The 13,525-nt window shown below is 40.8% G+C and overlaps 1 protein-coding gene across 1 annotated transcript in view; it reads left to right on the top strand.

Annotated features, from left to right (window-relative positions):
- Positions 1 to 1,731: 1,731 nt before the first annotated feature.
- Positions 1,732 to 13,525, top strand: part of LOC117514945 (immunoglobulin superfamily member 22-like) — a 44,312-nt gene continuing 32,518 nt past the window's right edge. The window contains 4 exon segments of the mRNA XM_034175513.1: positions 1,732 to 1,767; positions 3,369 to 3,609; positions 8,281 to 8,415; positions 12,551 to 12,684. Of these exon segments, the coding sequence (XP_034031404.1) occupies positions 1,732 to 1,767; positions 3,369 to 3,609; positions 8,281 to 8,415; positions 12,551 to 12,684 (546 nt within the window).

A 13,525-nucleotide genomic window follows, 5' to 3' on the forward strand; every position in this document is an offset into this window, starting at 1 on the left:
AAACTCATCTGAGATTTAATGATTTATCAAGTTCCATTCAAATTTGGTGAAATACATTTTGCTAAAGTTATTATGTACACCAGAAAGTGAGACTGATGCAAAAGTAGACGTATATATCAACCTTCTGGCCTCACAGTCAGCAGATGATACATAATATATATAAAACTGTTTCTAATTTAAATATGTTCCACAACTCACAATAGGAGTAACACTTGCATATATCTCTGGCTGTGCTTTATTAAATAATTCATACAGTTTTCATCCATATATGAATGATATATAAAGATGAAACCTTTCACAACTTTAAAAATATAAAATCAGTATGATTGGGGCAGGAAGATGTGCCTCCACAGCAGAGTCTGTTCTAAACTCTCCATCACCACATACTTTTTGGAGAATGTTAATGGTTTAAAATGCTGGTCTAGAATGACCCACAGTGGACATACAAACTAATGGATGTGCTGGGAATATTGTGTTCCAGCCCAAGATGGTCTGACCCACCACGCACCAGTACAGAACACAGAATGTATCTGAGCCTTATTTGTCCAAACAAGCAGCCCAGCAGGTGCTGAAGCAGATTGCCACAGTCTTGGCTCATCCTCCTAAAATGATCCAAGAAGGTGGCAGAACCCAAACTGGCAGGACACGACGGAGCGTGCGGATTAAGAAGCTCACCGGAGGAGACGTTTGGACTGGAAGCAGTTGAACCAACCTGGTGTGCAGACTGCCTGCAAGAAAGCAAAAAAAGTTTGCTGCCACAAGTAAGTTTAGTTGGCTACATGTTTTGTTTGGGATTTTTTTTTTTTTTTTTTTTTTTTTTTTTGCGCAATAATGAAGCTGAAAGGGAAGAAAATGCTCATTTTTCATTTTGCTATGCTGGATGCTGTGAAAAAGAGCAAAATCAAGGAAACTGAACAATGTGTCCAAGACAGAGAAAACAGATGTTCCTGTCTTTCACTTGCAGTGTAGTTTTTTTTTTTTTTTTTTTTGTCTGCAGTTATATGATCAAAGCTCTGTGGTCATTTCCTTTAGGTATCAAAAACAAATTAGCTCGCTGTCTTCAATGTGCATTATATTTGTTGCAGGAAAAACAGTACTTGAAGGGCTTCCATTCAGGGTCTTATTCTTAATCACCACTTTGAGTTGTGAAAAAGGAGAACATTTGTTTTGTCTTATTTTCTATGATGTAGAGGTGGTAGCGTAGCAGGATAGAACCAACCTCCAACAATATGGGGACCTGGGTTTGATTCCAGGTCAAACTACATGGTGCCATCGAGCAGTAATAAGCACAGCAAAAACGCCAGAATGAGAAAACCAAACCAGACAAACTTATTTTATCTAAACGGAAGCCTGTTGTAATGAAGAGGAAATGTAAACGACAATAAATCAACTTCATAAAATATCGGCAAACAAATACCAAATGAAATGCCACATCCACATCAACTGCGGGTCAGGTTGCTCAGTGACGTGCACTGCCTGCGTCAGTGCACGTACAAGTACACAGTGATCTCCGAAAAAATAAAATAAAAACAAGAACTCTTGTCAAATATCTTTTTCCATTAATACAGATATAAGATGCATTTCATCCTGAAATGTTACACACTCATTGAATGGAAAATGACAAACTACTGTTGTAGTAGTTTACACACACATGTACAAAAATTCTGGACTACATTTATCCTTGGCGAAAGCATTTTCCCTTGCGGTGGAGCATTGCCCACATCACTCGAGATGGGACGAGCAGACGAGGTGGTACGAGAAAGTTGGGTAGGTTGATCAAAGCAATAACAATTAAGACCCAAGGGACATATCTATAAAAATAAATCAACATGGTATAAGGTTTAATATAAGGTTTTATTACACAAAGTCCTTTTTCCTCTCCGATTGACTGTTTTTAAGGTAAAGCTGTACTTCTGTTTTTTGTCACCAGGTGGCCTTTGGCATATTTTTCCAAAATTTGTGAGCTTTGACCCAAGCCTATCAATTGTAAATATCATTGGACCCACTCCAAAAAACATAGACCTATAGGCCCCGCCAGTCTGCATGGTATCACCAAATTTAAAGTTAAATCAGATGAAAAAAAAATACTACAAATTTAAGGTGAACAAACTAACAGACAAGACTAATGAACAAAAAAACCAACAGACACCAACAAAGTCTTGTCAAATGACTGACAAGACTAACACCCCCCCCCCCCCAAAAAAAAAAAAACAACCTATATACCATACATGAACATAAACAGGCCAAATCACAAAATCTGAACAATACAAACAAAATATCTGCATTAATAATCCAAATGCAACTGCTTGATTGCTGACTGGAAGATGAAAATTTGACCCATATTACCCAAGTGTTTGCTCCCCTTTACTGGCTGTTTGGCTGAGGGCAGACTTTAGCGTTCTGTTCCTGACCTATACTGAATGGCTTGTACGCCAGTCTACAGGACTGATATGGTTGAACCCAACATACCAGCTTAAATGTTCATGGGAGGCTGGTTTGCTGTGTGGCCCCAAAACGCACAAGAAAACAGCAGATGGTGGAGCATTTCCTGTTCATGCACAGTTACTGTAGAATAGTCTCATGGAGATAAGGTGGTGGAGATCAACAGAGGTCTGTAAGACCAAACTAACATGTTGCTTTTTTTAAATTTATTGCTGAGAATCACTTTGAATCTTTGGTAAAGTGGCATATCAATAAAAAAAATTATTATTACTATTATCCCTGCCAAATGTGTCCATTTGGGACTTGTCCAACTGGGATATGTTTATTTAGACCTAAACCTAGAAAAGCAGAGTTCATCAGTAGATGGTTTATCTCACACAGCAGGTGTGTAGATTACCTTTTTAATTGAGTCTTTGTAGGATCCTGGCAAAGGCAGAGGTCTATTGTAGTTTAAGTTGAACGCGGATGATAGAGCAAGGAAAGACCAGGGGATAAGCGAAGGAAGCGAGGTGATTTTCAATAAGGGGCTGGGGTTTTTTTAGTGCTTATTTCTGGAAACACAAACCCAATTATCAGTGACATGGAGTGAAAAAGTGCATTCAGTACATGTATGCATCCACAGATTGTCGAGCATGTCCCCAGAACACAAACCCAAGCCGGTCATAACGCCTCGTTTTGTTATCTGAGCACACAAGGGTATTAGCAGTATCAATGTGTGAATATAGAGAGCATTGTTAAGACTCTCCCCTGTCTCTCTGGATCCCGTTTATCTACTGGAAGCAATATATCAGGACAAAAAGCTGTTAGGCACAACCAGACCCAGCAGAATTAAGAGTCAGACAAAGAGTGGATTGCTTGCTTCTGTCATTCTGCCACTCTTAAGATAGAACCCTCATCATCTCTGTTTATGGCTGTTTGTGTGTCAGCGTCTCCCTGCTCATTACCGACCCAAAGGACAGCCGCAGATCAGCACCAACGTCGTTATCATCAAGCTTGCAGAGCTATTTAAGACCAGCGGGGGCAGGACAAAGCAGATTGAACAGCAGATGAGTCACATAAGAGAAATGTCTGAGCTACAGATGTCCTCTTCCACATCTTCCACCTCTACTTCCATGAGCTCCACCAAGCTGCGCAAGGTTTCTCAGGGTTTATCCAGAACCCACGATGGTAAGTAGCCTTCATCACAACAACATGACATGGACAGGCGTGCCACCATTGATTTTGGGTCCCATGAAAAAGAATCTTACTGGACTGCCCCCCATAATATTTTGACAGTATTATAATTGTCAATCAAGGGCCCCTAGAATCCTTCTCCTTATTCTCCCCTTTTCAGCACCCCTGCACATGGAAGCACTGGACAACAGTCTATTTGGCACATAAAGACAATTAGACAGACAGAACTTTATTGATCCCTTGCACAAGTCCCTCAGAGAATTAAGGTTCTACACTATTCAATTCTACACTATGAGGGTCTATAAAGAGAACTCTATCTGAATGGGACTAACCTGGTTTAATAAAGTTTAAATTAATTCTTTGCTTCTCATACATAAGTTCTCTTTCTTCCATCTCTACATCTGTAATCCACATTATGTGGGGTCAGAGGGTAATGTTCAACAAGGTTGAGCCATTTATGTGGTTCTATGTCTTGCTCAATGGCAATATAACACTTACCCACATTTGGTGATTGATCTCACAACCTTTAGCACTCACCCTCCAGCTGGGCTGTAGCTATACCCGTCTCTATTATATCCTCCCTCTCATACATATTCTCACTCGTACATACATACATTCTGCAATTTATGTACAGGTAAGAGAACGCTCATATGCATGTATGAGCGCAAATATATGCAAGCATGACTGAAAATATATATATTCATGATGAGTGATACATGTATGTGAGAGTAAGATGTATGTATGCGAGGAAGAGTATGTGAGCATAACAGTCCCATTGTCCCTTTTACAAATGTTCAAATGTGACAAAGAACATATGTGAAAGGGACAAAATCTGTATGCAAGAGAAAGAACAGAATTATATAGAATTATCAAGGCGCTTCACACAAGTAAGAACTAACCTTTCTAACCCCCAGAGCAAGCACACAGGCGACAGTGGTAAGGAAAAACTCCCTCTGAGGAATAAACCTCAAGCAGACCAGACTCAGAAGGGGTGACCCTCTGCTGGACCATGCTACCAACACATTGGCAAGACAGCCGTCATGATTAATGAGTTGGGCAAGGTGATACATTCTCAGATTGCATTAACCGCTGAACTCAGACATAAGGTGGATAACATCTCGGAGTAAATGTATGCCTTGCAAAGGAATATGTCGGAGACCAGGGAATACTCAAATTGGATTTGGTCGGTCAGAGGAGCTGCAAATGTGTTTCTCTGCTCAACCCTAAAAATGGCAGCTTATCAGCCTCCGAAGGTCAAAACACCCCGCTGTTTTCCTCCAGAAGAATTTCTATGGCCTTGGAAAACCATTCGGCTGCCCTCTTATCTTCTATCCTCCCCGACAGTCTGTTGTTGTCAAGGCAACTCCAGACATTATGCACACTGACAGAAACTGATACAAACTCATCTCATCTGAACACATGAAGCACGCACATCTCCCCCCCCCCACCCCTACCACCCCCCTGCCTCCGCCCTGCCACTCTCCCCGAGCTCGTGGCTGCGCGGGACACTGCTGCAGCACCCCCACATTGACTCAATTCGGATGATGGACTGTCTTAAAGTTTAGCGTACATAATGAAATGTGTTGTTCTAATTCTGATGTGTGTCATTATTACGTTCAACTTGTAATAATTGTGGATTAATTGTATTTTTGTCTGAGGTGATTGGGTGTGAAGAAATTTCATTGCACTTGTAATGACAAATCTATCCATCTAAATTACAAAATTCACAAAACAAATACAGTGGTCCCTCGCTAAAACGCGGTTCACCTTTCGCGGCCTCGCAGTTTCGCTGATTTTTTTTTAGTGCAATTTTGCATGCTTTTTTTTTTTTTTAACAGTGCATTGTGTTCTGCGTCCTTAACAGGCAGGCCGGTTGCGGCACAGGTCGGCATCACTGTGATTGCTCTCACTGCCTCCGATGCGCTTACCGAGTCTGCGGGTTCAGTAAACGCAGCAGCGGCCCGCTCACGCCGCCCTCCTGTCTGCTGTGCAGAGCTGTGCCAAATCTGGCAACAGGTCCAGCGACTACGCTCGCTGTTTTAATGCGGATGTTGACCGCAGCCGCAGAGCTCCGTGGCCACCGAGAGAGGACTTGGATTCTTTACGGGTCCCGCATCCGTACCTCCGGAGGCAGTGAGCGAAGGGAGAGTTCTGCGTGTGTCTGTTTATAATCTTCTCGCCCAGAAGAGAGAGAGAGAGAGAGAGAAAAAAAAGAGTGTTTACACAGGAGAGAAAAGTGATAAAATGTTCATGCCTGTTTGAGAAAAGTGTATAAAGTGTGTAGTGAGGGGTTTTACAGCCTTAAAACATCTATAATAATTGCAAAAAATAGTGCTGACTACTTTGCGGATTTTGCTTATCGCGGGTCACTTTTAGAACGTAACTCCCGTGATAAACGAGGGACCACTGTATACAAGAAATGTTACCGTGTCACAGACCAAATGGTCCCCTAAGAATTGGTCCCCCCCAATGATGCGGTTCACGAATTAACACCTTGTTTCTGCTTCAAACTGCACTCCAGTCATCTATCTCAGCCACAGATATCTGAAGCTTTTGTACAACAATCATTTCCACATAAATTCAGCATTATTTCATAAAAGGTGGCGGAAGTGATCAGAGCACCGCAGCTAAACAAGCTGCTAGCTGATGCTTTCACTGCGCGTCGGTCATTTCAAAGCGTCACGGAATTTTGCTGAGTTTCTGCTTAAAACTGACTTTAGAATGATTTAAGAGGTTTTACCTTTATCATCTGATTGTTAATAATCCCATTAATCCATTTAATTGCTTTGGGTCTCAGATGTGCTGCTGTGGTCCGAAATAATAACGCATGCGCATATGCAAAAGGAAAACCGATTTTTAGGGGCGGACCATTCGGTCTGCAACACCGGTGCGCAGGACAGGAGGGTTACAGAAACAGACACCACACCCATCTCTGGATGGAGCTGCACCTCAAACAGAGAGAAGAAAAACAATCAGGCATCAGAAAGGCAACAAATACAGTATAATTTGTCAGCATTAAGCAACAAGAAAAACAAAAGAAATACTAAAGTGATCGCCAGCCACTAGCGCTAAGCTTCACTAAAAGACCCATAATTTAGATGAATTTGAGGCCACAGCACGCTCTGTTTACTACTAAAATGAATTAAGAGTAACAAGCGTAGCACTATGCCAGTATGCTAGTCATACGAAACAGAAAATAAGTGTGTCTTAAGTTTGGACTTGAAAGTCTCTACAGAATCTGACTTATTGATGTAGGGAGATCATTCCACAGAACAGGGGCATGATAACAGAAAGCTCTGTGACCTGCAGACTTTTTATTCACCCTATTGACACAAAGTAGTCCTGCACCCTGAGAACACAGAGCCCGGGCCGGTCCGTAGGGTTTAAGTAGGTCAGCTAAGTAGGGAGGTGCCAGTCCATGAATAATTTTATAGGTTAGTAACAGAACCTTAAAATCTGATCTCATTGGGACAGAAAGCCAGTGTGTGTAATGTTGTCAAACTTTCTGCTTCGTGTCAGAAGTCTGGCCACAGAAGTTTGAACCAGTTGGAGACCCCTAATACTGGACTGCGATAAACCAGAAAATAGAACATTGTAGTCGTCCAGTCTAGAAGTGAAACGCATGAATCAGGGTCTCAGCATCAGCCATAGACAGGATGGGATGAATCTTCACAATATTTCACAGGTGGAAGAAATCAGTCCTTGTAATATCTCTAATGTGGAGTTTAAAGGACAATGTAGGATTAAAAATTACTCCAAGGTTCCTCATTTTGTCAGTGTGATGTATGACACAAGCCTAAGCTAAGTGTTAACTGGTCAAATTGATGCCGATGTCTCACTGGATCAAGAACCATTATTTCAGTCTCATGAATGTGAGAGGAAGAGTACATATGTGTGTGATTATTGTGAGAGAAGGAATATATGTATGTGAAAAGGACAATACATGTAATTTGAGAGGAAGAATGTATATGTATTAGTGAGAATATACATTCCAGGTCCAGGTGGTCCAGGTTGTCCAGGTGGTTTCCATAGCAGAGAAGCTTGAATCTTCGACTGGACTGGGTTGCTTGACACGAGGATGTTTCACTTCTAATCACAGAAGCTTCCTCAGCTAAAATTCTTGCTCTGGTAGTCTGACTTCTGTCTTGACTCTTGTAGAGAAGAACAACAGAAGCCAGCAAAAGCTGGAGTTTTAAACCTAACCAGTCCCCTCCTACCGAGAGGCAGAGTGCTATTGGCTAGTGACTAGACCCCTCCTGCCTCTCGGTAGAAGGGGTCTGGTTAGGTTTAAAACTCCAGCTTTGGCTGGCTTCTGTTCTTCTCTACAAGAGTCAAGACAGAAGTCAGACTACCAGAGCAAGAATTTTAGCTGAGGAAGCTTCTGCGATTAGAAGCGAAACATCCTCGGGTCAAGCAACCCAGTCCAGTCGAAGATTCAAGCTTCTCTAATATATGATAAGGAAAAATATGTCTGAGACAGACTATATATATGTATGTAAGAGGGAAAATAGAAGTTTATGATAGGAAGAATATACACCATATAATGTGGATACCTAAAAAAGAATCATGTTTGCTTGGCCAGACATGCGTGAAGATGATGTCACATTTTGATCGAAGCCTGTAGGCACAGCTTTAACACAACTCTAATGTTTTCTGCTCCCTCAGAGCACTCTGGGGTGCAGAGGAAGATCTCAACTGTGGTGGAGTCCTTCAGCCAGGTACAGAAATCTCTCCAGATCCCAAAGGGAGAGTCTGTCCCAGATTTTGAGGAGAAACTGCGCCCTATTACTGCCCAAGAGGGTGAGTGGAACTCCACCTTTAATCTCAAAGCACCTTGAAATTTTAAACGGCAGGCTGTAGCTTCTGCAAAGTCCATGATTTCTCTAGAAATTGCATTCTAAACACCTATGAGCCCCCAAAACTAAATTTAGGTTCTTGTCCATGGTTTACCCAGAAACTCCAAATGGCACAAACTACTGTTTAAAGTGGAGATTTCAATTTGACTCCGTGGGTGGTTTAATATCTAACGTATCATATTTCATCAATGTCACAAAGAACTCACAAACAACAAAGTGTAACATGAGTTAAGATTATGTATTTTGCATATGTATGAGCCTTTTCCAGCCTGATTCTACCTGTAATTTTGTTAGTTTTCTCTCCTGAACAAGAAACTTTTGCTTCCAATGTGCAGAACACTGTAGTTGCCACAGTTGTAGCATTCATGGACTGACTTTATACTGTCCATGAGACAGGTTGGTCACTATCACTTAGGGTGTCAAAGCATTTGATATAGCATTTTGCCCACTTATCTAAGAATATATATATATATATATATATATATATATATATATAGTTAACACTCCCAAGGTGGTAGCCATAGCCAGGTAGGGGGTCAATGAAGGATGATAGTGGTCAAAATTTAAAATGCTCCAGTGATATTGAAAGGTTTTGTCTGATCATAGGGATTCCAAGAAGGTACAGTTATGGCTATCCATGGCTAAATGTTATGGTGTTATGGGAGAAAACAGCAAAAATGGTGACAAATGCTCCAATTTTCAATTCAATTTATTTCATTTATATAGCACCAAATCACAACAAAGTTGCCTCAAGGTGCTTCACACAAGTAAGGTCTAACCTTACTAACCCCCAGAGCAAGCACACAGGTGACAATGGTAAGGAAAAACTCCCTCTGATGATTTGAGGAAGAAACCTCAAGCAGGCCAGACTCAAGGGGGGGGAGATACTAAAATAAGAAATGGACGAAATGGGTTCTTATAACCATGAAATGGGGTAAAATGTAACGAAATTTCATGATTATCAGGCTCCATTTTGTCCATTTTGTATTTTCGTATAGCCGTCAAAGGGGTGACCCTCTGCTTGGGCCATGCTACTGACACAGTTGACAATTTTGGTTAAAAGTAATGCAAATAATTTTTTTGAGCTGAAAGGATTAACAAATAGAATAGTTCTAACAGTGTTGAATGCTTGGTTTCCAAAGTAATGGTCAAGGAAGGTCGACATCTATTGGATTGCATGACATAACATGTTACCCTGTAAAATGATAACTAAGCATAACTGGTGGTACAAACTATTCCTTTTAAGAACTCTATAATAATCTAATTAAATACTCTATTAACTCAACCACTAATCTGTATGTTTCACAAAAATTAAAGCAACTTTAACTTTTGACCCCGGAACAAAGTGAATATGGACCTTTCTCACCATTTTTGCTGTTTTTTTTTTTTTGTTCCAATTTTCATTTTAAACAGTCAAGATAGGGCCCAGATGCAAGACAGCCAGGATACAAAGAGCTGAGTTCACAAAAATGAGTGCTTTACTTCTCCAAGGTGACAGTAAGAATACAACTGTTACCAAATAATCCAAAATGACTAGATTCCAAAATAAAGCAAACAGACTGGGTGAAAAAAGACCAACAAGGTGGAAAAAAACCCCACAAACTCACAGCAGGGTAAAGACACTTACAAAACACCAGAGATCTGACAGGAGCAAGGAACTGAGTGTAATTGACCAGCAAACAGACAGTGAGGAGGGCGCGGCTTAAATAACTTTAACTGATACAGGTGTTATGATTAGTCAGATCAGAACATGTGCTAACACAAAAGGAACATGAGAGGGCAGCAAACACCATTTCCTATGACAGAATAGATAACATGACCACACAGACACATAAAGAAAAGAGCCGCTGAAAACCCACAAAGATAACAGAATACCATGATCACAAAAATACAACAGAAGTAGCAACAGGACCAAAACACAATTCCCAAATATTAAATACCAAAAGCCCAAAGTGGATTTCAAAGGTGTAACATGCAACAGTGGCAAGACTGAGGGACAATCACGAAACCCTGAACCAAGGGGGACCCAGGCCCGGGAGACAAGACAGGGGACAAGGATGGGACAAGGACGGGACAAAGAGTCAGCGATGAATGGACAGACTGCAGGGAGATAGAGACATCCACACGCACACACACAGGTAGACAGGACAGGGCAGGAGCACCTGATGACACATGGACCAAACTCACACACCCACATGTACACACATACTCTCTCACCCACAGATCCTAAGAGGCAGACACTCACATACACGTGGCACACTCACACACCATCACACACAAACTCATCACACCCACACATCTACAGACCACAAGAGGACAGGACTTACAACCAAAGAACACAGGGACAACTAAAAGAACCAAACCCTGACCGAACCCCAAAAGAACCAAACCCAACAGTTTTTACCCCATAACTTCAAAACATACAGTCATAGAAAATACGGTACAAACTATACCTTTTTTTAATCTTTATGATCAGACAAATAATGTGGTATACTTCTAAATATGACAGGAGAATTTTAAATAATGACTATGGATATATGGCCATAGTCAGTCTGTCCACATACCTGGCAATGGTGGTGGCCAAGTGGTTAGTGCGCTTAGTTTCAGTACAGAAGGTTCAAACTTCACCCCTGCTATATTTCTCCTTGTAATGTGGAGTTGCATCAGGAAGGGCATCCGGCATTAAACTTGTGCCAAATCAACATGCAGACCCACCTTGGTTCTGCTGTGGTGAATCTGAGTGAACACAAGGAAGCAGCTGAAGTGACTTACTTTTTATGTACCTAGTAAATTATGGGTGGTAAGTTTTTCCATGCTACTTAGTAGTGACACACCCACTTTCAGGGGTCTGGCCCAAGGCCTAATATTGTAGCTCAATGTAAGCAGATGGTATACATACTACATTATTGACAACCATGGGTCATGCCCACTAAGGTGGACTATATGGGATTAAATATACAAAGGAGCAGGAAAATAAAACCAGAATGAAAGAATGGATAGAATGTGTGGTTAGGTGTAATAACAAAACTTTTCATTGTGACTGCAGATTAGTGATGGCAAATACAAAAGACAGTTCCAAAACATTTTGAAACTTGTGTTTCTGAACATTTATCAAAAAAGAAGACATCACATGCTATGCTAAATGCAGCCTTATTACATCATCAACTGTTTTGAAGAAAACTAGTGCAGTGCCCATAGGAAGCTTGTGTTCCAATAGAAAATTGGGAGCTAAAATATATTAATTAAAAAAAAAAACATCACCAGATCAATACCACAACTTAATGCCAAATACCACCACCAAACAAATTGAATTTTAAATAAAATGTTGTCAAATGCTATCACCAGAATGCATCACCTTCAAATGCCACCAGTTGTAATATAACAAATAAAAATCATAACCAATGAATATACCTGTACAGTATCCAGCACAGTGCTTTAATTTTAGCTCAAAATATTTTATTTTACAAACTATATCTCATCATTTTTGAATGGTTTATCCATTAAAACGTAAAAACTGAAGGAAATCAATTGTAGCTGTAAGGTCAAGTGAAAGGGGGGAAGTGTTGGCTTGTACTTAATACTTGAAAGATCCTGGACTCATCAAGAGGATTTAGTACTGCTATAACGGAGTATGCAGAAGGTGCCAGCAATGCAACAATAATTCCAATTGATTGTTTGTAGGACAGAGACGCCACGGAGCACGCCATCTTGAAGGTACTAATGTTACAATGTCAAAATAAATGTTTAATGTCAAAATAAAGGTTTTGAAAATGAATCCCAATCATTTTCATAATAAAGGATGCACATCATTGTGCCATGCACGAGCCATATGCAAAATCTGAGGTCGATCTGACAAACAGTCAGAGAGATATGCGAGCCACATTCCCACACACAGATGTTCCTTGCTTTACAGATAGATGTTTCAAATTATTTTCTTGATTTCCCCCCTCTGGTGGTGAAGCATAAATGAAATAATAAAGCTATGCAATAGTGTTTTCCACAGTAACTGTGCACGGGTGTCTTCAGTCTGATGGTGTGATTGCTGATCTCCAGCTCCAGTGTCCGGTCTGTGTTGATAGGTGATAATGCAGTGTTCAAAGCCAAGGTGACCGGGAATCCCTCACCCAGCGTGATCTGGGAGCGAGCCAGCGGGTCCCCTCTTTCCGACACCGCCAACAGTTTCTGTGACAGCATCAACCACCATATTCTCAAGGTTTGACTATAAAACTATCAGTTCACGATGCAGCTCATTACTAAGGATCTGAAATAAACCCAAGGCTGTGAAAAACAAAATAAACCTTCTGTAGATTAAATCAACTGTGTCTTCTTGTAGTCATATAACACTAAAAAAAGGAGAGTGAGTTGCACACTTCTTTTCTTTTGGCTATATTCTTTTTTTCACACATAATTGGTTTTTATGATGCTTTTTAAGGTTGCATCCCTCCCATTAAAGGGTTTTATTATCAGTGTCTAGAACAGTCTGCTTCCACATCACTGACACCACAGTGGGAGAAGATATTCATCTCTTTGTTTGGAATCTCCTGCATGCATGAGAACATGTGAGAATGGGAATAGCTCAAGCATTCAATGCAATTTTCCCCAAGAAATGAGGTTATGGTCTAAGTACTGGTTCTCAGTCTCGGTGCACAGGGAATTTTAACCCTCAGGGGTCCAAGAACTCACTGGTGAGTCTAAATCAATAGTCTTTTATTTTTCTGTACCCTGGAGGGATATAACCTGCATATTTTTCATCTCTCCCTACTCTGGCAAAAGCTGATTAGTCTGTTCAAGTGTGCTCATCCAGTCCACAGCTAACAGAGAGCCGACTGAGCCAGTCACAAGGTAAGTCACATGAGGGCAAGGTTCAAATCTTAACCACCCATAAGCAGGCACTTTGGCAATAGCCATAAGGGAACAACTTTCTCAGGTGTTTTAGTTATTGTAGGAAGAAACATCAAGCAGGGTGGAGTCTGTAGAGTTACCATCTGCTTTGAACATTCAGAGATAGAAATGTTGCAGCTAATCAACCATATATAACCCAGTGTTCACTATGA

Source organism: Thalassophryne amazonica, chromosome 8 (assembly GCF_902500255.1).
Source record: "Thalassophryne amazonica chromosome 8, fThaAma1.1, whole genome shotgun sequence".
In the NCBI taxonomy this organism is placed as follows: domain Eukaryota; kingdom Metazoa; phylum Chordata; class Actinopteri; order Batrachoidiformes; family Batrachoididae; genus Thalassophryne; species Thalassophryne amazonica.